This window comes from Sphaerodactylus townsendi, linkage group LG03 (genome assembly GCF_021028975.2).
Source record: "Sphaerodactylus townsendi isolate TG3544 linkage group LG03, MPM_Stown_v2.3, whole genome shotgun sequence".
Taxonomy (NCBI): domain Eukaryota; kingdom Metazoa; phylum Chordata; class Lepidosauria; order Squamata; family Sphaerodactylidae; genus Sphaerodactylus; species Sphaerodactylus townsendi.
The window spans coordinates 71,435,659-71,457,009 of NC_059427.1; the positions used below are offsets into that span (position 1 = coordinate 71,435,659).

General features: G+C 41.9%; 1 protein-coding gene across 2 annotated transcripts in view; it reads left to right on the forward strand.

Moving 5' to 3' along the window:
* The first annotated feature begins 345 nt into the window (after positions 1-345).
* The window catches only part of RNF123 (ring finger protein 123), a 110,150-nt gene continuing 89,144 nt past the window's right edge, over positions 346-21,351 (forward strand). For both annotated transcript variants that reach the window (XM_048492196.1, XM_048492197.1), the window contains exons 1-15: positions 346-443; positions 3,585-3,702; positions 4,817-4,901; positions 7,247-7,326; positions 8,124-8,221; positions 10,014-10,068; positions 10,392-10,477; positions 11,520-11,606; positions 14,363-14,430; positions 14,609-14,734; positions 17,058-17,172; positions 18,137-18,241; positions 19,429-19,554; positions 19,675-19,767; positions 19,926-19,999. In XM_048492196.1, coding sequence (XP_048348153.1) covers positions 3,621-3,702; positions 4,817-4,901; positions 7,247-7,326; positions 8,124-8,221; positions 10,014-10,068; positions 10,392-10,477; positions 11,520-11,606; positions 14,363-14,430; positions 14,609-14,734; positions 17,058-17,172; positions 18,137-18,241; positions 19,429-19,554; positions 19,675-19,767; positions 19,926-19,999 — 1,280 coding nt within the window. In that variant the 5' untranslated portion in view covers positions 346-443; positions 3,585-3,620. The remainder of the gene's footprint in view (positions 444-3,584; positions 3,703-4,816; positions 4,902-7,246; positions 7,327-8,123; positions 8,222-10,013; positions 10,069-10,391; positions 10,478-11,519; positions 11,607-14,362; positions 14,431-14,608; positions 14,735-17,057; positions 17,173-18,136; positions 18,242-19,428; positions 19,555-19,674; positions 19,768-19,925; positions 20,000-21,351) is intronic.

Genomic DNA, 21,351 nt, shown 5'->3' on the forward strand with positions numbered 1-21,351 from the left:
CAAAGAGTCACAAAAAGTCAAGGTGGGATGGCTTATTTGCAGAGCATTCCGATCATAAAGCTATTCGCTGAGAGAGGTCTGTGGTCAGGGATTTGTGTCGCTAGGGGGAGAGGTGACAAGGGCATCGTGGAAGGGAGCGAGGTCCTGGACATCAGCCTGTGTGCGGGAAAGAGGAGCAGAGGAAACTGTCAGCTTCCGAGGAAGGACCGGCTGTATATGGGGGAGAGGCGCGCGGTTACCATGGGGAGGGGCCAGAGATGCGCTGAGCTCACTCAGGCTGCTTTTCAGGGGTGGGGCCGGACCCGAAGACAGGAGCTCCGCCCCCATTCTGCCGCTGCGGTTGTCCCCGCCGCCGCCTCGTATGTCCCTGACGGCGCTCCGTAGCGGGGCGGATGTTGTGAAGAGCCGCTGCCGGGGCTGGGCACGCCTGGCGTGGGGTGGCGGTGAGTCTGGTCTCCTTGGGACTCTGCGGGAGGGGGACCACCCAGAGCGGCTGGCAGGCTGCGGGGTAGCACCTGCAGAGGCCTGACTCGGTGGTCGTGCCTAGGCCAGGGTCAGCGCCGGAGGGCTGCTTGGGCAGATCGTGGCGCCTGCCCTTTGCTGGGATCTGGGTCCGGGCTTGAGCCCCGCTCTGAAGACCCGTCTCGGTTGTCACATCCGCCCGCGGCGTAGGGAGGGAGAAAGCTGCGGGGCGGGGGGGAGCGCCTTGAGGTCTTCTCGAAGCCCCTTGCCCCGGGTGAGGGAGACGCTCTCAGGTGGCAGCCCCAGAGTAAATGCTGCGGCGACACGAGCCACTGGCCAGGTCTCTGTCCTTGGCGTGAGTTGACCAAGAGGCCTTTTACGGGAAGAGGCCAGTACCTTCTGGCTCCCAGGCTGCTGCTCCTGCTGCTGCTTTTTCTGGCTTCTCCAAATCGTCCACTCAACTGCAACACGTTTCCTGCCCTGGCGAATACTGGTATTCCCGTCTTTCAGCGCTCTTTGCAGAGTTGACATTACCATTCTAGTGGAGCCCCGCTGTTTAAGACACCCCCCCCCCCCATCGCTATAAATCGAAATCGATTTTTAGCGCAGTTCTAATTATGCTTACTCGGAAGGGGAGTTGTGGTTAGGCATTCAGCTTTTCAGCCCTAGCCTAAGGTTATGTACTCAGAAGTAAGTGCCACTGCTATCAGTGGGGCATACTGTTACGTAAATGAGCATAGGATCAACACCGGGGAAGCCTAGGTTACCTTTTCAGGAGAGGCTGTAGCAAACAAGACTAAAGGTGACAGTTTAAGGGCTGTTAAGGAGCACAGACTGAAATGGCTAAAATAGCTACTGTAATCCTGTGAGAAAGCAGAAATATATCATTATGCCATATGAGGCACTCACATGCTTTCACAGTGCTTTTCATAGGTGTTTTTTTTCCACATGGAGGCTGAAGCACTGAGTCCATATTCAGCAGCTATTTACAGGATACAATCATATACATACTTACAATGGAATAAGCTCCCCTGAATATAGTGGGACAATGAGTAGACACGTATAGGGTTGAGACTCCATGTCCTATGTTCCTAAATGCATGCCTCTTCTTCAGAAAATCCAGATGTGGTAGTGTGACTTGTCTGGAAGACATTCACCTAATTATATATTGTTTTGGACACAAACCAGTTCTGCAAACCAACTCTGCATGACCTCTCTTTGTATTCTTGTAGCAAATAAATGGCTGGCATATTGCCGCTACAAATATGCATAATTAAAATTTGACGCAAGAGATAGTGATATAAAAAATTAGGAATTTTTTTAACTAACTGAATTTCTCATTCTATTGAGACTAGAGGTGAATTAAAGAATTAGAAAACAATATAAAAGGCCAGTATAATATATGCAACAATTAATGCAAGAATACTGGATTGTAAAACTAGAGAACAGTGGAATAAAGACAGGATAATACAGCCAGTGTAATAGTTTTAAAAGCTGCCTAAAATTTTCCCAGATATTAACAAATTTTGAAAAATGCTCTCCTGAACATTTCTGTATGCTGAAATTATAGATAATGTGGCCATTATCTAGCGTTGCCAACTGGCCTGAAGAAAAATGTCCAGTTCTTTTACTGTAACTTGAAATTCAGGCTTTACGTCAGCCACTCATCTGGTGCCTGTGTACACAAAAACTGCCTCGGGGAGGGAAAGTTAACAAAAGTTGGCTTATTTTTTTACTGTGGAGCCACAACCAATTTTTAAAAGGTTGCTGCACTGTTTAAAAACTGCTCCCTGTTGTGCCATCTTATATCTTAGAAATTACTTTTATTTGTAATAAATTTAAACCATTTTAAATAAAATGTAGGGATGGTGAATGAGGACCATTGTAAGAATACCATCTGACTTTGTAATTCAAAGCAATATTGCCTGTTTTATCTTTGCATTATGATTCATAGATGTAACCTATGAACACATATTTGCTAAAGTTATCAAAGTTATTGTTAAGGTTTTGTTCTGTAGTCTACAGAAGAATGCTGTATGCTAATGTTTTTATCTTACTTAGAGGCAGAAAAAAATTCTTTATCTCATTTAGTGTGGCAGATGGGTACCGTGCCCTTGGTAAGATACAGTATAAATTCCCTTATAAAGGACAATTTTGTGTATGAGTAGCAGTGATAGTGGGGACTGCTATTGTTGCTCATAAGTACCTGCTTCAGGTTGCATGCCAAAGAGACCAAGTTGGACTATAGAGAAATAGGAAAAAATCTGACTGCATCTCATGTGCCAGGGAGATCTGTATCAAACTACTAATGGTTAGATTGCTGGGTATGACTTTCTCCTGTTTGTGTCCTCATACAGTGTATCTTCATCATTCACTGAATTTCCTTTTAAGATTAAATTCACTTTTCTTTGTGAAATTGTCTGGATGTTCTGCTTGGTTTATACATAAAGCTTATAGTTGCTGCTGAAACCATTACTGTGAACTCCAGAGAGCAATTGATATCTATTGTTAAACTCAAGTCCCCCATAAAACATCAGTAACATCACATCATTCTCCTGTGACCTGTTTGAATAGATACATATTAACTTTTGATTTTTGAAAAGCTAGTATGTGCAGGCATGGTTGTATTTTATATGTTTTGTTTTATAGGGACTTGGGTTGGTCAATCAATATTCATTACTGTCTACAGTTAATTATATATTCCGTTTATGCTTGCTTCTCTCACTCTTTCTCTTTTCCCTAGGGGTCTCTTGTTATACAACCATTATTTTGACTTGTGTTAAGCTGATGTTTTTCTAGATGTGTGGCTGTTAGCCTTCTATAAACTTTTCAGCCCTTTTTATTGGCAGGTTCCTAGTTTTGTTAAGATCTTTTGAAATTCAGCTAATCACGAAAGCATCCAATACCTTCTTTTTGTGCCTATAATTTTCCTGACCCAGGTCCTTAGAGGCAGTGAATTCTATGCAGCTGTGTAAAGACACAGAAAAATCCAGATTATTTATTTGTAGGGTTGTTTTGCTTCTTTTCTTCAGCATTGTGAAGGTTTTATTAGAACTTTGCATCCTTTCTTTCTTACAAAAGTTTATTTCCAGATGAACAATAATGATTTTATTCTTGTTCAGTTTTGAGGTTAGTAGACATTCACACTGACCTGAATAATGACATCAAGAGGGGCTGGCACATCTTTTTCTCGGAAAAACTACAGATTAAGCACAGAGCCTGAAAAGGCCAAGATTGCAGGTAAGAGTACTGTGCCTCTGATAGGGGGAGGGTATAGAGGAAAAAATATGACAGGAACTAGCTAATGGTTTACAAATCCAAGTGTATAATGTTTCTGTCAGTTTTCCATTATTCACTTGCTTAACACACATTGAAAAATAAAAATGGTCTGTAAAAGCTGATGAATTAGGTCTTCACTTTGCAAAAATGCTAATTATTTTCCAGTACAACTTGATCAGAAGGTAGAAAAATCGAACTGGTAGAAAAATGATTACATGAACCCACCCTTAGATATTCTAGCACAGAGTTATTTAGTAGCATAAAGAAACAGTAAACATTCTCATTTGTTGACTTGTGCTTTACCATAGGTTGTAGTTCTTTCTGGCCTCAAATTTGATGAGACCTTGATTAGAGCTGCAACTAGGTATGATAATAAAACAGGGGTAGTGGTGAAGTCTATACATGCTGATGATTCTAAGATGCCAATTAATTTTAGGGTATTCTGTGACAGAATCCTTGTGTTGCAGTTCTTTTAGGATTTTTTTAAAAAATATTGGTTTTTCCAGTATTATGCCGATGACGGCTTGATTGAAGTGCAGATGTTCAAAATGTAGCATAAGGCAAAAAGAGAGACCAGGGACACTCCTAACTGATCTGCCATTTCAGGCAATGTGCTGGAACATCTCCTGCTGAGTAACTGTAAAGTGGGTGCAGACAGTAGCCAGGGTCAGCGGATGCTTTCATTTGCTACTTGAATTTTCCATATGGTGAATTGCTGTATCTCTTCTTAAACAAATTTACTTTCTCATGAAGGAACTTGGAGGTGGAGTTTTACAAAGGGGCAAGACCCATAATGTAGCAGGCATTTGCCACGTATGCCAGGATACCTGGTGAAGAGACATCCTTAGAGATGAATGCTGCAATCCTAAGAGCTTAGTTAATCAATTTCAAGGACATTTCTTAGGATTAGGTTGCAGATGATCTAGTGTGACATAACTTTAACTGTTTTTAAACTGTAAATTTCTGCTGATTAAATACTGTAATGTACTGAGCTCTTTTCTCGTCTGGCAGAAGTGAAGATAGTATTTTGGATGTTATACCTGATTGCTCATTGCTGATTTGCTGTTTGCTGTAGGAATAGTGAACAGCAAACTTCTGAATGATTATCTGCATCGTATTTTCCCCAGTTCTGATGGGATTCAGCCAGCTGCTGGACACAGGTACTAGACTCCTGATTTGCTAAACAGCAAGCTAAGCTGTATTTGTGTTGATGTTGCTGATGAGTGCATCTTTAGCAGTGTTACTTGGGAACAAAACAGAGTCATAATGCTGACGGGCAAAACAAGAAGTTCATTGTATTGCGAATGCCTTTGGTGTGATGTCGCGTTTGTATGCTTTTTTAGACCAGCCTTCATTTTGAAGGTGTTTGCTAGTATGTGTGTGTGAGAGAAACAGAGAGAGAAGGCAATGATGATGACCCAATTTCTCTGTTGTAAATCTGGCTATTTCACATAGAAATTATCAATAGTAATATTAGCTGAATGTTTTGAAAGGAGCCTGGCAAGTATTCACTATTAATTTAAATGAATGCAATTGTCAGTTAGTTACAGACCTCATCAGACGATGGCAGCCAGGTTTTCAGTGTCTAGTACATTGCATACATTGATGCCATGTCATTAATTTTCTGTAAGTAGTTACTAAAACATACCTTGTATTATTGTTATTTTAAATTGTCCATTGTCACTTAATGTATAATTCTGATGATTTTTTTTAAAGTCTGAAACAAGGTCAAGTTTTAAGTTTTATTTGTCTGTTACACATTAAAGCACATTTCACCTCCATGCTTCAGAATATGAGTCATCAATACAGAGTAAAAGTTCCTTTCATTTTTATCCTTGAGAGGGCTCGCTTGTTCAGGATGGTAGCAGTTTGTGACACATGTGAGAGTTTCTCTTGAAGAACGGCTGTTGTATTTAATGAGCTGCTAGGGTCACATTCCGTATGCTATATTCTTAGCTTCTGAACTCACAACTGGGTTGTCAGTGGTGCTAAAAATAATTTTCATCCCCTTTTGCTTTTGGTGAGCAAAGGTTACCAAGTGGAAAAGGAGATGGAGAGAGTACCTTTTTTTCCTTGTCTCTACGGCTTTCCCAGAAACTATATTCTTGGTGAATACCACAGGATTTTTACTTTTTTAAAGTTTTAACATCTTCAGCTTCTTGCTTATTTGTCTTATTCCTTAAAATCAAAGAAATTACCAGTCTGAAAAGGAAGGTACTTGGTGTAATACTCAGTCTCTGTTGGAACTTTTCATAATGAGGACACTTTATAATTCACTAACACTACAATCCAAAGGGTGAGGGGAGGACCATTGAAAGGATGGTGTGACCCCTGCACAGGTATAAATTTACACCAGTTCAGAGTCACGTGCTGCTGTTGGGGAGTCGCATGGCAGTCTGATGCCTGGGCACCATCACAGCTGCAGCTCCAGTGCTCTTTTGGCGCAGGAGCCCACTCTGGCGCTATAGGGGGCATTCCTGGGAATGGACCTGGGTTTAGTCAGCTTCCTGAGCTCTTTCATGCCAGGAACACCTCCATTTGCTGGTCCACAGTTATGCCAACAAAATCACTGGTACATCCCATTGAACTGCATAGATCATTTGCACAAGGAAAGGGGCAGTGTCATTTTTCATTTCCTGGCCATGGTACAACAACCCACTTAGGAGACGGTGCAGCTGTGCCATTCCTGGCCACACTGTAACTCTGCCCGCCCCGCTCAGGATTGTGCTGCCTGATTAATATAACTTGCCACCATATATGGTCCTAGGCTATCTAGGACTCCTATGAATTTCCTATTTCTGTTGCCTTCCTAGAAGTATGAGACCAAAGAATGTTAAAAATGTAGAATACTACTAGGCTGTGTTAACAAATTGTGCAGACCTGCCTTGATATTTCTGTTCAGTAGGAAATCAGACAGAAATCTTGGGCACTAGGGCTTTGGTAATCTATTTTGTACAGTATTCAGAGTAGAAGGAAGGATTTGCCTAATAGTTAATGAAGTGGATCCAGCTATTCTTCGCACCAAAATATGAAGCCTTCTTCCATTCTAAGGAGTGTTACTTCAATTTAAATATCTCTTCTCTTGGAAGAATAATAATTTATGTTGGAGGAAGGCTGGTGGAAGGGTTCAAATATTACTGAGCAGAGTGGCTTAGATTCACCACAGTGTGTTCACTTTAGAAAAAAACTTTGAGCTGAGAAGCATGATATCAAGTCGAGTGGTGTGTTTTGGCATAAAGTGTCCTTAAGAATTAACTTGGTCAGCATGTATAAGCTGTTCTTATTCCTGCAGTATCTTCATTTCTGAGTTTTTTTATTAGTTGCTCTCAGGCAGCTATCTCCTTAGGCACTTTTGTGTATATGAAAAAGCCACACAGAATTATTCAAGTTGGCAATATAAAAAGGGCAATTTTGAAGTATGCTAGGAATTCTAGTTTACGATTTATGCAGATTTTTCCTTGGTGACTGATATGTTGTATCTGAAGAATATTCTTTCTATTCCTAGAAGGTACCTTTCATTCCAAAATTTACAGGAACACATAGAACGACTGCTAGCAGGGAATGCTGGCTCCGAAGATGGTCAAGGTAGGTATTTGAGAGTCTGTTCATATTGGAACCACCAGGGAGGGAGAATAGCATGAGAATTCCCCCTCAGCACTTCAGTGCCATACTGCAGTTTTAGTGGTGACACTTCCATGGGGAAAGAAAGGGGTGGCTTTCCCTTTTGAATTCATTGAATGTATGAGGAGTAGCTTCTCAAACAGACTTTATGTGGGTGGGATATAGTCTGTCCTGTCTTCTGAAACCTGCTATTTGTGGAATGGTTGCTTAGTAGAGTTGTTTCTTTTTCTTAATGTAACATAAATAATAAAAAAGTGTTGCAGTTCCTCTAAGGAGCATTCATCAGGGTTCTTCAGGATTCTTCCTTTGCTCTTGTGTCCTCCTTAGTTGGACATCTTTGACTCATAAGGCCATCAGTCTGCTTTGAGATTCCTGAAATATTCACTTTAAGATTCCTGAAATATTCACCACAGTCTAGATCTGAAAATAGCTTCAGAGGGTAGCCTTATTGGTTAGACCTCTAAGTTTTTGCTGTTTCTTTTTTGTCAGGATATAGGTGTATGCTATAGTTTTATTTATGATCTTTTGGAGTACATTGGTACATCTTTTAGGTACCTTGTGAGACTTCAGTGTGTGGCTAGGAGAATTTATGTTGTGTTCTTCTGTGCTTCCTTTTCCTGAGCAAGATGATGTCTTAGTTCATTCTGGCAAGTCCTCTTTCTCTTTTTTGTTTGTTTTGTGTACAACTGTGGGCTGCTATATCTATAATGCTGTTACTTTACAAGCATTTCTTATTGTCATTCGTGCACTTTTCATTTCAGATCAGATGGTAGAAGGCAGACTTGGTCCTTCTGTTGTGGTACTGGATCATACAAGTGGTTTTGAGGGACTCCTGCTGGTGGATGATGATCTTCTTGGGGTGAGTTTGAAGGGGGAATCTGAGAATGTTGACGTTGCCCACGGCCTGGAGAAAAAAAAATCCTGTTCCTTTAACCAAAGTGTAATAGGATGTTGTTTACCAAGTGATGTTATTTACCTCACACATTTATCCTCTGTTAAAGAGGCAAGGATTTGCTAACAATCCTGTACTGGCTTACTTAAAGGCTGTTCAAGGTTTAAGTTGGTGCTTCTATATTCCGCTCTACCCACTGCTCTTTATTTTTTGGATGAAGAGATAATATTGGTTAGTCTTGGGAACACATATTTCCTTCTCCCTCCCACCATTGGAACAAATTCTTCCTAACCTCGGTTAAACAATTTGTCAGTGTAAATATGAACCATAAGGAAAATGAGCATTCTCATTAATTTGCAGTTTATAGTGAATTTAAGAATTTGTGTTGTGTTCTTCTGTACTTTCTTTTCATGAGCAAGATGATGTCTTGGTTAATGGTGCCAGTGAACTTACTTGCCAGTAATTGGGAATGGTATTTGACTGTTTATTTTTTAAAATGAAATACAAAATCTTACCTTTTGAGGAGGTTCACGGGGGAGGAGAAGCTTCCTGTTATCCTCATGGCCATTGGGTTTTAAAAAGTTAAAGCCATTATATTGAGTTGGACCTCTTGTATAGCAGAGCTGCGATGGTGATTGTGTACGTGTGTTTTCTTGCTACTATATCTGACTCCCTGGCCTTGAGTCTTATCAGAGAAAGGAAAGACAAGTGTTTTTGTCTTCAGCTTACCAGCAGCTATTGTTACTTGTTGCCTGGCCTACTAATCCAATCACTCAAATGTGTATGGCTGGGGTGGGGCCAGGTAGAACTCTTGCCCTGCAGGACTTCTGACCTTCCAATGGCAATCTGATTGTTTGTGCAAATTGAAACTATGTTGTGTCAGTGGCAGTTACGACTGCAGTGTTGGCTTTATTCTGTCTCTCATTCCTCTTCCAAGTGGATTAAAAAAAACAACCTCTTTTCTGCACTTGGGCTTTCTCTTTCTGTGTGTGTATACAAGCGTGTCTCACAAATGGCCCTTCTGTAGTTGGCTTTGCCTCTCCTGGCAGCTATTTTATGGTTGCATCTGCCATCCTGTGTGAGAATCCCAAAAGTGTCCACTGGCTCAAAACAGTTGGGGAACCTTGGTTTATGACATCCTTAAACATACATAGTATGCTTGTCTCCTGTAGAGCACCTTTGCCCTGCGACTGCTCCTATCATAGGTATTATGTACTTTCCATGTGTTGTTCCATTTGTGTCTTGGATTCTTTTGTTATTCCTCTGGCATTCTCTCCTTAGCCATACGGTTTCTAGCAAGTCTCTAAGTGCAAACATTTGTGTGACCTTTCTCATTCTTGAAGGTGGCATACATGAGTTTCTTATTCCTTTATGATTCCCAACCTATCCACATGACATGACTGATGTGGGCAAATGTGGGACCAGCATGAGTCTTCTCAGACAGCTTCTCTGGTCTTGGCACTGTGTTTGACCTGAGAGCAACAAAAATGGGAAGCTACTTTGCTGGCGTGCTCTTTTTTTTGTTTTGTTCCTGTGTGCCAATTATTTGCAAACCCCTTAATGTCTTGATTTGTTCAATCCAGTTATAAAGTAATAGATGTGAGAAAGCCACTGGTGATGTATTTACATGTGTGGATGTGACCTGATACTTTTTGGAATGTGTCATCTCTGATTTTCTGTTCATGTGTTTGTGAAATGGAATGGAGTTAGTATCTTTGTTCATGGTGTGACAATATTCTTTCTCTTTTTCTAAAATCAGGTGATTGGACATAGTAACTTTGGTTCCATCAGAGCCACAACCTGCGTATATAAAGGTAAGTATTAGAAAAAAGCTGGACACTACCATAGTAGTGGTTCAAGTATTTTTTAGCAGGAACATAATACTTTGAGGTGTGAATGTACTGAGAGTGGGACTTAAAGAAATCCTGTTTTTGCTTTTGGAACCACAATTATTGCCATTTTTTAAAGGTAATATTGGATGCAACATTTAGGAACATGGATCAGGAATAATGGACTGACTACTCTGGATGCTATAGTTCTGGCTCTATTCTAGCTTTCTGTATTGTTTGAGAATCAGCTTAAATCTGTATAGTTGTGTGACTTTGTCACCAGACACTTTCCTCCTGTCTGTTTTTAGGAAAATGGATCTATGAGGTGCTGATTTCATCCCAAGGCCTCATGCAGATTGGCTGGTGTACTCTCAATTGTCGATTCAATCAAGAGGTAACATAAAAGCATTACTTTGCAGACATCTGAAATTCTCTTGTATATTAATATGCAGGACTAGATTGATATGTATGTATGCATGTATGTATGTATGTTTATACTCCTCCCTTTCCCTAGGAGCTCAGGACGGCAACAACACCATAATAACACAATAAAATCATAATAAATAGTTAAAACAGTTTAAAACAATACTAAAAACCTCAGTCCAGATGATGACGTATACATTTTAATAGATCCCACCCCTTCCCTTTTCTTTTGTATTATGTATTTTCAGGTAGGTAAAATATTATTATGCAAATATATACACGGGAAAGTGTTATCTGAAGTGGTGGGGGTCTGTCCCTTTTAGAATTGGGGAATTAGCGAGAGCAGACTTTTTGCTTAGTGAGGAATCGGGCAAACTCAGAATCTTGTCCTAAGAACAGAGCCCCACTCTAGTGGGTCAGTGTGGTAACAAAGGATTGTATTTTGTAATTTGCTTTTTGTGGAGCTTTTACTGAAGGCTGTAATGGGGACTTTATAATTTCTTCTGATGATTGTGGCTATGGGCTGGGTCTAAGTTGTATGTGTATTTACTGCGATTTTCAATTTTGTACTGATGTCTGATATGCTGTATTGCCCCAATATGAGTCATTCAGCCACTTCTGTAGTCTCTCTTCAGACTATGCTTCTAACTTGTTTTTGGCCTGAGGCTAACAGTGATGGATGGATGAAAGGAAACACTACCATGAAGTAAATGTCTGAAAAGCAAAAACATAATAGGTCCTAGAGTATTGCAATTTTAAGTGAATGAGCTGTAGATATTCTATATCAGCTAAAGGAATGTATTAAAATATCACTTAAAACTTATTCAAAATCTTCTTTCGGTCAGGGAAATGCTGCTTCTTTCTGTCAGGGAAATGCTGCTTAAGAAATCAGCTGAAAAGTCATGCCCCTTACGTAGCCTCTCAGACTTTGCTTTCTCTTTTAGTTAACCTTTACTTAAGTGTTGTCCAAGTAGCCTTGATTACAGTGTACTCTTGGCTCTCTTGTTTTATAGGAAGGAGTTGGAGATACTCCAGATTCATATGCCTATGATGGGAATCGAGTGCGCAAATGGAATGTAACTACAACCAACTATGGTAAAGTAAGTATCTGTTTTTCTTGTTTTTGAAGCAAACTTGATGCATATTCTCTCAACACTTGCAAGCATTATTTGGCCTGGCTTAAGAATTTCTGCCTGATCTGATCACTCTTCCAAAGGTCATGCTGAACAATTGTAACAGGCTTATAAGGCCTTATAATCCTGTTTAAGCAGAAATTATTCAAACTGTGACTAGAGTGTTAAACTGCTAAATTAATTTAGTCAGCCACTTTGATGCAGGCTGTCTTGATTTAAGGACTGTTGATGGCTATCATGTGGCAGCTTGTCACCATGCCATGCATTCACTTCTGTTTCAGTTAACATAATTTGAACATTTTTTTGGCATGAATTGAACATGCCTGGACCTCCTTGGCATTTATCTAACAGCATTTTTAGTCTGCCTTTCTCCAGAGGGCTAAAGATGGGTTGTAATGTGATTTAAAACCAAAATGAAGCAGAAACAAAAACAGTCAGAACAACATGTGTCAGTAAGCACAAGAACTTTCAGGAGACTTCCTCAATCTTAGCTACAAAAACCAATCACGTGAAAAGCAGGTCTTGCATTCATAAGTATGCCCTCCTAAATTATATCATTTTGCAAAGCCTCTGAAAGATCAATATTGTGATGGCCCAGATATCCTCAGGGATGCTATTTCACCAAATATGAGCCATTGCTGAAAATGCTCCAGGGCACTGTTCTGACCTGTTTGCAAAATGGCATTCACCTGGGTTCTCACAGTACCATTCTGGCAGAGATTTACCCTTCTAAGTCTGCAGGGCCACTTATGTTGGTGGTGGGCTGCCATGCGGCAGCGCAATGTCAGGACTCCATCCAAGCCTCTGTACCTGTGCTCCTCTAGTGCAGGAGCCCATGCTGGCATTCCCAGGGGTGGAGCTGACTTACATTGGCTTCTAGTCAGCTTTCAGCCCAGGAATGATTCCTTTTGATTGTGTAGACTTATGCCATCAAAAAGGTAGGCACAGTCCACTGACATGCATAGAAGGTTTGCAAGGCAGCTGGGGACCTTTTTTGCAGATTCTGTGCTTGTTGAACCCCCTGAAACCTCTTTGGAGGCGGTGCAACTGCACCACAGCAGCGCTGGCCACCATGCAACTCCCCCCACCCCTTTGGATTGGCCTTCCCAGGTGTAACTGCTTAGGATTGCACTGCCAGTTTCTCATTGAAATAGGTATAGCTAACCCTAATTAGATGATAACATATTCATCATTAGTCAACAATATGTGGCATTCTTAAATTTTTGTAGGACTGGGGCATACCTGATTGGATCACATGTTGTATTTTCAGCCTTACTGAATAAATCTGCATCTCCACTGTACAAATTTATATTTACGCAGATATAAATACACATGTGTAGCCCACCACACAATTTAAAAAACAAACTTACTTCATGTATCTGATGAAATCAGTGCTATTCTACAATCGATTGAATCTTTAAAACGTCATAGGACTCTTCATCCTGGAAGCCAAGCCAAAATTCTGCAGAAGTCCTGTAATATGTCTAATTCTGATGTTTCTTAATTCAATTTTTTCAAATAGTATTGTAATCATTTTGTACAAAGTATTCTGTGGGAGCAAAGGAAGTGGTATAATTCCAGTTCAGGTATATTGAAGGGTCCATTTTGTATATGCTACAGCTTGTTCAATGGAAGACTGACTGTGACTTTGGGTGGGCTCCAAGTAAAGCCTTTTCCAGAGTTCTCCTTATAGCAGCCTCAGTAGGTGGATGCTGTTTTTGTAGCACACCAACATCACATGCATACTATCATTCTTCACTCCTTGCCATGTGTGTAACCTGTCTTATCACTACATATCTTTGTGTGTAACCCTCACTGGTAATATAAATGTTCCATGCTGATTGTTCACTTGCCACCACCACACTGTAGAGCACAGCACCTTACTGAGTCCCTGCATACCTATCCCATTTCCCAGCAGACACTGGCAGAGCACCTTCATCCTTCTCCTGCTGTAATGTAGAGCTGAAGTTCTACATACTAAATAAGCAGAGGGATATTAAGTTAAACTGGTAGACCAGTGAGGCAGCTGTAATATGGAGCTTTTCTCGTGGGACTTTTAACAATCCTTTTATTCCAGCCTTACCCACAGATGCTTAGTTGTAATTAGAATAATAAAATAGGTCCTCGCTCTCTGTGTTTGTAAGCAGTTGTACTAATTGTTTGTGCTACAAATGGGTTTAGATGAGAAAGATAGTATGTTGTATCAAAGAGGAAGAGGGTTTGAATTCTATGTTGGGTAAGATTCAAAATAGTGTGAAGTGATCCCCTACGTTAGGGGTCTGCAACCCACGGCTCTGGAGCCGCATGCAGCTCTTTCAGCCTTATACTGCAACTCCGCATGGCCTGGAGGTCAGAGGGTAGCGTAGGCATGTCCCTCCAGCCCTCCAGAGCAGTGCTGGAAGCAAAGGTGAGTGGAGGGACCGAACCAGAGGCGGCTCCGTGTGGAGCCCCCTCTCCGACTCGGTAGAACTTCGGAGCCATGGAAAACGGGAAAATGGGTGGTAAAGGTTGCCAACTCCTGCCCTACGTGATTGTAAAACCAGAAGACAATAATCTTCCTAAAAGAGATAGATTTAAGTCCAGTAGTTGTTTTAGTGCAGACCAGGACAGCTACCTTCTGAAACTATTTTCCTTAGAAGTTATCTCTGTATGTATTTGTCAATATCTTAGCAAAACTGGGAAAATGCTTCATTAGTTCTAAGACTTTTCTCTTTTTTGTGCAGTCTTGGGCAGCCGGAGATATTGTCAGCTGTTTGATAGACCTGGATGAGGGAAACATTTCTTTTTGCCTGTAAGTTTCTTTACTCTATGATGCTACTGTAATCTAATGTTTTCCCTGCTTGAGTACATTCAGTCAAGCTTTAAACTAAGCTGTGCCAAAGGGGGAGAATCTTTGCATTTGGGTTATATCAAATACACAAATCTTTTGGGATTTTCTGAAAGAAGTTTCTTTTTCTTTTCTTCTTCAGGAATGGCGTATCTCTGGGGATTGCTTTTGAGAACATTTCCCGTGGCTCTGGCATGGCCTATTTCCCTGCCATCAGCTTGTCATTCAAGGAATCCGTTGCTTTTAACTTTGGCAGCCGCCCACTTCGATATCCTTTGACAGTAATTTTGAACGAACTGTGGAAAGATTGTTCCAAAAGTAACATTAGAATTTAATGTGGCATTTCCCCTAGCTTCCCGGTGCCCTCAGGCGAGTGTGCCGTCCCTCCTTCCCTGACCTGGGGGTTGGATTCCCCAGACGGTGTTTCGTCCCCTTGGCCCAGAGGGCCAAGAAACAACCTCACCCACAGGGCATCTGTGTGAGTGTACCCCCTGGCCTTCCCCACACAGCCAACACCCTCTTAGCAGGTCTCTCTGCCTTCCTTCCCCTGGCTGACTTGAGAGTTCGCACCCTCCCTCTCTCTCCCTTGTTGCCTCGCAAGGAGAGGTGTTTCCAGCCTGTGTGAAAGACTCCCACCCTGTTACTGCACAGGGATGGGACCAGCCTAAACCATGCTCTAGGTTCTGGTAGGGGGCCTGGGCTCTAGGGTCCTCTTCCCTCCTTCCCACTTCCTACCATTGAGCTGTCCCTTTCCCTTGTCTGTTCACACCCACATTTGCTGTTGCTGCCGCAGCTCCTGACTCTCCCTTTCCCACTTCCTTATATCCCTTCTGCCCTCTCATTTCTCTCCCTCGTCCCAGCTGCTTCCCCAGCCCATCTCCTACATCCGCCTCAGCTGTGGGTGGGTGGGTCCTGCCTGGTCTAAGCTGCTTCCCCAGCCCATCTCCCACATCCAGCTCGGTTGTGGGTGGGTGGGTCCTGCTGGGCCTAAAACTCCTCTCTTCCTTGCCTTCCTCTTTGAACAAGGCCTCTAAGACCTCCACCGTCCCTGCAAGAGGCTCCTCTGCAGCCTTCCCATCTCCCGTGGTGCCAGTCCGTGCGGGACCCAGCGGGGCAAGTCCGGGTGCTGCGGCCGAGCCCGGACATCTAAAGCGTCCTATTCTTTTCCCATGTTGAGCCTACTTTGTCATTTGTTGGCATTGTTAGTATAATAATATTTGACAGAGTGTGTTTTATGAACTATGTGCACTGAACTTGGTCATCCATATAATGAATTTGTAAGTAAGGCCTCATAACCATGTTACAAAGTCACATCTTCTTTTGGATTGTTTCTGCACTGCCAAGATATACCTTTTGTATTTCTTTGTGAGGTAGGATAACATTTTATAAGTTTCTACTGCTGAACCTCTTCTTACTAGCCTGGATGAACTTTTTGTCCAGATGTCAAGAAAGCTGTACTCTTATATGAAGTTCTGAACATTAATGCAGGTCCAAGAATGGTTGTCCTATGTGGAATGTCATTAAAGTGATTATTGGTCATTGAAATAAAAAAGAGGACTAGATTCAGATTCAGAGACCTTTATTAGGCATATACAACCTAGGGACAAAGAAGAAGAAGAGTTTGGATTTATATCCCCCCTTTCTCTCCTGTAGGAAACTCAAAGGGGCTTACAATTTCCTTGTCCTTCCCCCCTCACAACAAACACCCTGTGAGGTGGGTGGGGCTGAGAGAGCTGCGAAAAGCTGTGACTAGCCAAGGTCACTCAGCTGGCATGTGTGGGCGTGCACAGGCTAATCTGAATTCCCCAGATAAGCCTCCACAGCTCAAGCGGCAGAGCAGGGAATCAAACCCGGTTCCCCCAGATTAAAATGCACCTGTTCTTAATCAGTAAATCCAGTAAAGAACAGTGAAAGTAATGTGAACAGAAGCCAAGGGAACCTAGTTCAAAACGCACAGCAAAAATTTAACTATGGTTTCAGTTATTTCAACCAAAAGAGGTTGAAATAGGTTGAGGCTTTAAAAGGGGCTTGGACAGATTTATGGAGGAGAAATCGATCTATGGCTACCAATCTTGATCCTCCTTGATCTCAGATTGCAAATGCCTTAGCAGACCAGGTGCTCGGGAGCAACAGCAGCAGCAGAAGGCCATTGCTTTCACCTCCTGCATGTGAGCTCCCAAAGGCACCTGGTGGGCCACTGTGAGTAGCAGAGAGCTGGACTAGATGGACTCTGGTCTGATCCAGCTGGCTTGTTCTTATGTTCTTAAGAGGACTAGTGGGACTTATTTCAATGACCAATCAACAGCAACTTTTTGTTGTTGGAGTCCTCCTGGGATAGGGTGGTATATAAACTTAACAAACAAACAAACAAACTTGTTCCAATATATGCTGTGCTCACACAGATGGCTTTGCAAGGATGCCCCGGGATCCTGAAGCATATGAAATAACAGCAGTAAATGCAGCGTGTGTTTTGCAAGTTTGAGGTTCTGGAGGGGACTGAGTGTTGGCAGAAAAGGAGACTTGTGATTTGTCCCTCTAAGTAGTAAATTCACCATTATAAAAGCTGGATTTTGTCCTTAGCAATTTCATACATATCCAGTTGAGGGATATCAGCCCTTACAGGACAGACCCATTGCAGATCTGGTAAAAGCTCAGAAGCTGTTGGAATATCTGAAAAATGTTATTCATACTGAAATAGATGTTTCGGTAAGATAATCAATCTTATATTTCATTAGACTCGTTCTACCCAATCCTGATTGAGGAAGTGGTCATATTAGGGGGGAGGTATATACAGCTTAATAAATTATTTTCTTATGTGTAGAAAGGATGGGCCTGTGCATATCAAGAGGTGGAGCTGTGGCAGCAGGAGCAGCCTGGAATCTAAATGACTGGGTCATCTAGGATAGGTTGTCGGTTTAGCCTCCTCCTCAGGGGATCCCCATGTGCCTTTGTCCATTCACTCCCTTAGGAAATGGAAAGTACTGAAACTGGGAGCACTTGTGGTGAGAGCAAAGCCTGCTTTTTACTCCTGCCGTTGACTATCCCGGCCCTTGCAGGCATGGACTCTGACCCCTAAGTAGCACCATGTGCCCAGAGATGCACATAGCCCCACTGTCCTTGCAGTATTCAAATCTTCCAGCTAATATATACATTCATCAGCTATCACAATGGTTATTTTGACAGCACATAATATATCTGCTAAAAAGCCAGCTATGCAGTTTGGGTTTTTATTTTTAGAGCTATATATGAAAATGTAAAAATGGTGGTGCTGGTGCAAGTTATCATCATCGTGGGCTTATCTGATAATGGTGTTTGCATTTCTTTGCTTGGTATTTATTTTTTGGGATAAATATAGCATTCATACTATTCAGCAAGCCTGAAGTTTGAAGGATACAGTACGATGAAAGTGTAGGTTTATTCATGCAGAAGAGCATGTGTGCACATCTCCAGTGTGATTAATTATAACGACTCACATTTTGAGAAACTTTTTTGTTGTTGGTTACATGAGTGAATAAGATGAGTTTGAGATTTGTCCACAAACTTATGGAAAAGCAGTCTCATAGGATTTACTTGTTCACCTCATCTTCTTACAACATTTCTGTTCTTACTTTATAGTAATGTATAAAGTTCCCAGAAATAAAATCCCATAATCTTGTGCTTGATATTTCAGGAAGGGAAGCTTATGGAGAGGGACTCTGCCATGTGGCAACTTCAGGGGGAACCCACAGTACTGATCACCTTGGCACACATTTTTAACAACTTTTCCCCCCTCATGGTGAGTTTCCCTAAGTTTGTTTTACTTTCATGCTCAGTCACCTTAACTTCCCCCAATAGCAATTAGTTGCAGGAGGGGATATACAAGTGCCTTCCTGAAGGCTGAGTTGATGCTAACAAATTTCTTTTCCAGGACTCAGAGCAGCAAACAGCTTGATTTTGTCCCTCCTTGTTCCAGAAAGTTCCTATACAACTCATTTTGCATGTATAACCTACACCACACACAACACTAGACCTTGAAGACATTCAGTGAAGCTGATGGACAGTAAATTCAGACCAGAATGAAGTGTGGAATTTGCTGCCTGAGGATGTAGTGATGGCATAGACAACCTTAAAAAGGGATTGGACAGATTCATGGAGTACAGGTCTATTGGTGGCTGCCACCAGTGGCTAAAGGAACCACCACAGCCAGATGCAGTAAACCTCTGAATACTAGTGCTTGCAGGCAACTTCAGGGGATGACCTGGCCTCTATGTCCTGTTGTTGGTCCTTTGGAGTAGCTGGTTGGCCACTGTATCAGAAAAGGTGCTGGACTAGGTGGACCACTGGTCTGATCCAGCAGGGCTCTTATTATATTCTTATGTTCAAAGAGCACTACAAGGAATTTAGTGATGAAGTGCTCTGACAGATACTTGTGTGTCTGTGCCAACAGTGAGGAAGATCTGCTGTGGCTGCTTCATATGGCCAGCCTATGCCTTCTGGCTCACCACCAGTTTGGTTGGGAAGATCTGCAACTGTGTTTCTACTTGCAAGAATGGATTACAATTTGCTTTGCGTTCCCCATCAGCAAGCTCACTTGGGAGAAAGAGCTACAGTCTGCCCTGTCCAGTACTGAGCTTCAGCCCTTCTCCTTGTGAGCAAAGACACAGTTGGGGAAAGAAGGAATGTTTCTCACAGTGTCTATCTGGACAATCTAGTGAACATTTTAGGAGAAGCAGATGCCTCTTCAAGGTGGGATTTTTCAGAAACAGACCAAGCTTTAAAGTGTCACAATGAGAGATACCATTAGGATTTATGGAAGGCTACATTAGCAGTTTCAGCACACATTTTAAGAAAAATTGCTATGCTCTAAACTTGCACCACTGATGGTGCTGCTTTTGCGTCATGAGTTGCCTTGATAGTCTCTGCTGCAACCTGGTGGCAAATGTACTATACAGATCTGCTGATCTGAGATTTTTTCTTTTGCAGTGCAAAGTGTACTTAGTAGAAGATGTGCTTATGAACTTCCTACTTGGCATCCTAGAAGGGGGAGGGTCTGTGGAAGCGCACCCTCTCATTCAGCAGTTATTGGATCTCATGTGGCTTCTCATGGAGGTGAGAACTACACGGTTTGGGTAATCAGCTTCTAGTAGTGTCCCTTCTATGTGTCCTCTTTTTTTTGCTGGGAGGTAGTTGGCACTTATATCTTGTAGACAAAGTTTCTTTTCCCTTCAGGAGTATGAAGTACACGAATGCCTCAAACAGCTGCTGATGTCCCTGCTCAGGGCGTACCGTTTCTCTCCCATCGCTCCTGACTTAAGCTTACAGGTAAGTGCAACCATAGGAGTAAAGGGCATACAAGGAAAGAAGCTGCTTTGTGCCTGGCTATAGGTTGTAAGCAATCTTAAATATCATGTCTTGAGAGCTTTTGATCGCTGAGTTCTACAGTTAATCTTGATTGGGTTTTTCTTTTCCTGTCTGTCTAGATTCACTACCTCCGTCTCACTATTGCTGTCCTGAAGCATGAGAAATCCAGGAAATACCTGCTTCAAAATGTCCTGTATCCTTCTAGTGCTGATGTTTTTACCCTCATCAAAATCCTCTGATGAAGCAAAGTCACTGAGGCTGCTAACAGTTTCAAATGGAACTGGTGCACAATTGTAGCATTATACCGCAAATGATCCCTTTTGCTTTTGTAAATATTCATTTCCTATGGCCATAGTTGGTGCCATTTCTCAATAGTGCTTTGAACTGATATTGGAAGGAAAATCCCATGTTTAGTTTGCAGGTTCTAGGGCACCTTGTTCTACTTTACTTGTACTTGCAAATGGACTTCAGGTTCCTCTCCCCAAATTGAGAGGGAGGCTAAGTTGTAACTGGAAAATGTTTAATCTCCGTTGTGCGAAAGAAGAAACCCAAGTTTACTAATGAATTTTCTTAATGCCTTAGTAAGTAAAACAGATCTCCCCCAGACATTTGCTGTTTTTACCACTGCAGATGAGAGACTGAATCTAGTCTCAAGTTGCTAGACCTCAGTGAAGAGTTCATTTTCCAGCTTCAGTCTACCCATTTCCTTTTACAAATGGGATTGCATTGCCTGGCTAATATTTAGAGGTGTAGCTGTCTAGCAGCCTGAACTCTGTTTAAATTCAGAATCCTCTCCATCTTTCAGCCACTGAAGAATTAGGGGAAAAAAAATCTCTGGAAATCTTAGTTGGTGGAGACAACTCCCAACTGGAGCTGCCCTTGCTTCTCTCTTATACTTTGGTAAAGCATGAGCCAAGTTTTAGACTTGCCTGTTATTGCAAAGACAAAGTAACTCCAAATTAAGGGGGGGAAAAGAAGTGATAGCTTTAAGTATATCATTGGTTACAGCAATAAAAGGATACAATTGAACAAGCAAAGTGTAGTGCATCCAAGCATAGGAAAAATCAAATGAGCATGAACTGAATCCTTCTTTCTAGGTCTACAATTTATCCCTATGATATTAAAGAAATAGTCAGAAACATCGTGCTGGTTCCAAGTTTTTGGTCATATCAGTTTTGCCTTTCTTCTCCCATTCGGGTGGTCACATCTTTTCAGATTGTGGGCCTATGTATGCTTTCATTATCCCTAAGAAGTCTCTTCTTCAATTCTATTTTATGGAATTCTTTCCCTGAGCTTCCCAAAGAATGACTGCCACCTCTTCTTAAAGGGAGAGTTTCCTCCCAAAAGCTTCCCTCCCCCCACCGCCCAATCCCTCTAATTCGAGATTCACCTTGCAGAGAATGAAAAAGTCTAGATGGTTCTAGTAAACTTAAAGACTCAGGAGGGCCCCAGTTCTCTTTGGCCATAGTGTCCTTGCTCTCCAAAATGTGTATGGAGGGAGATACTGGAAAAGAAAATTCAAGAAACGGTTGAAAAGTGCTAATC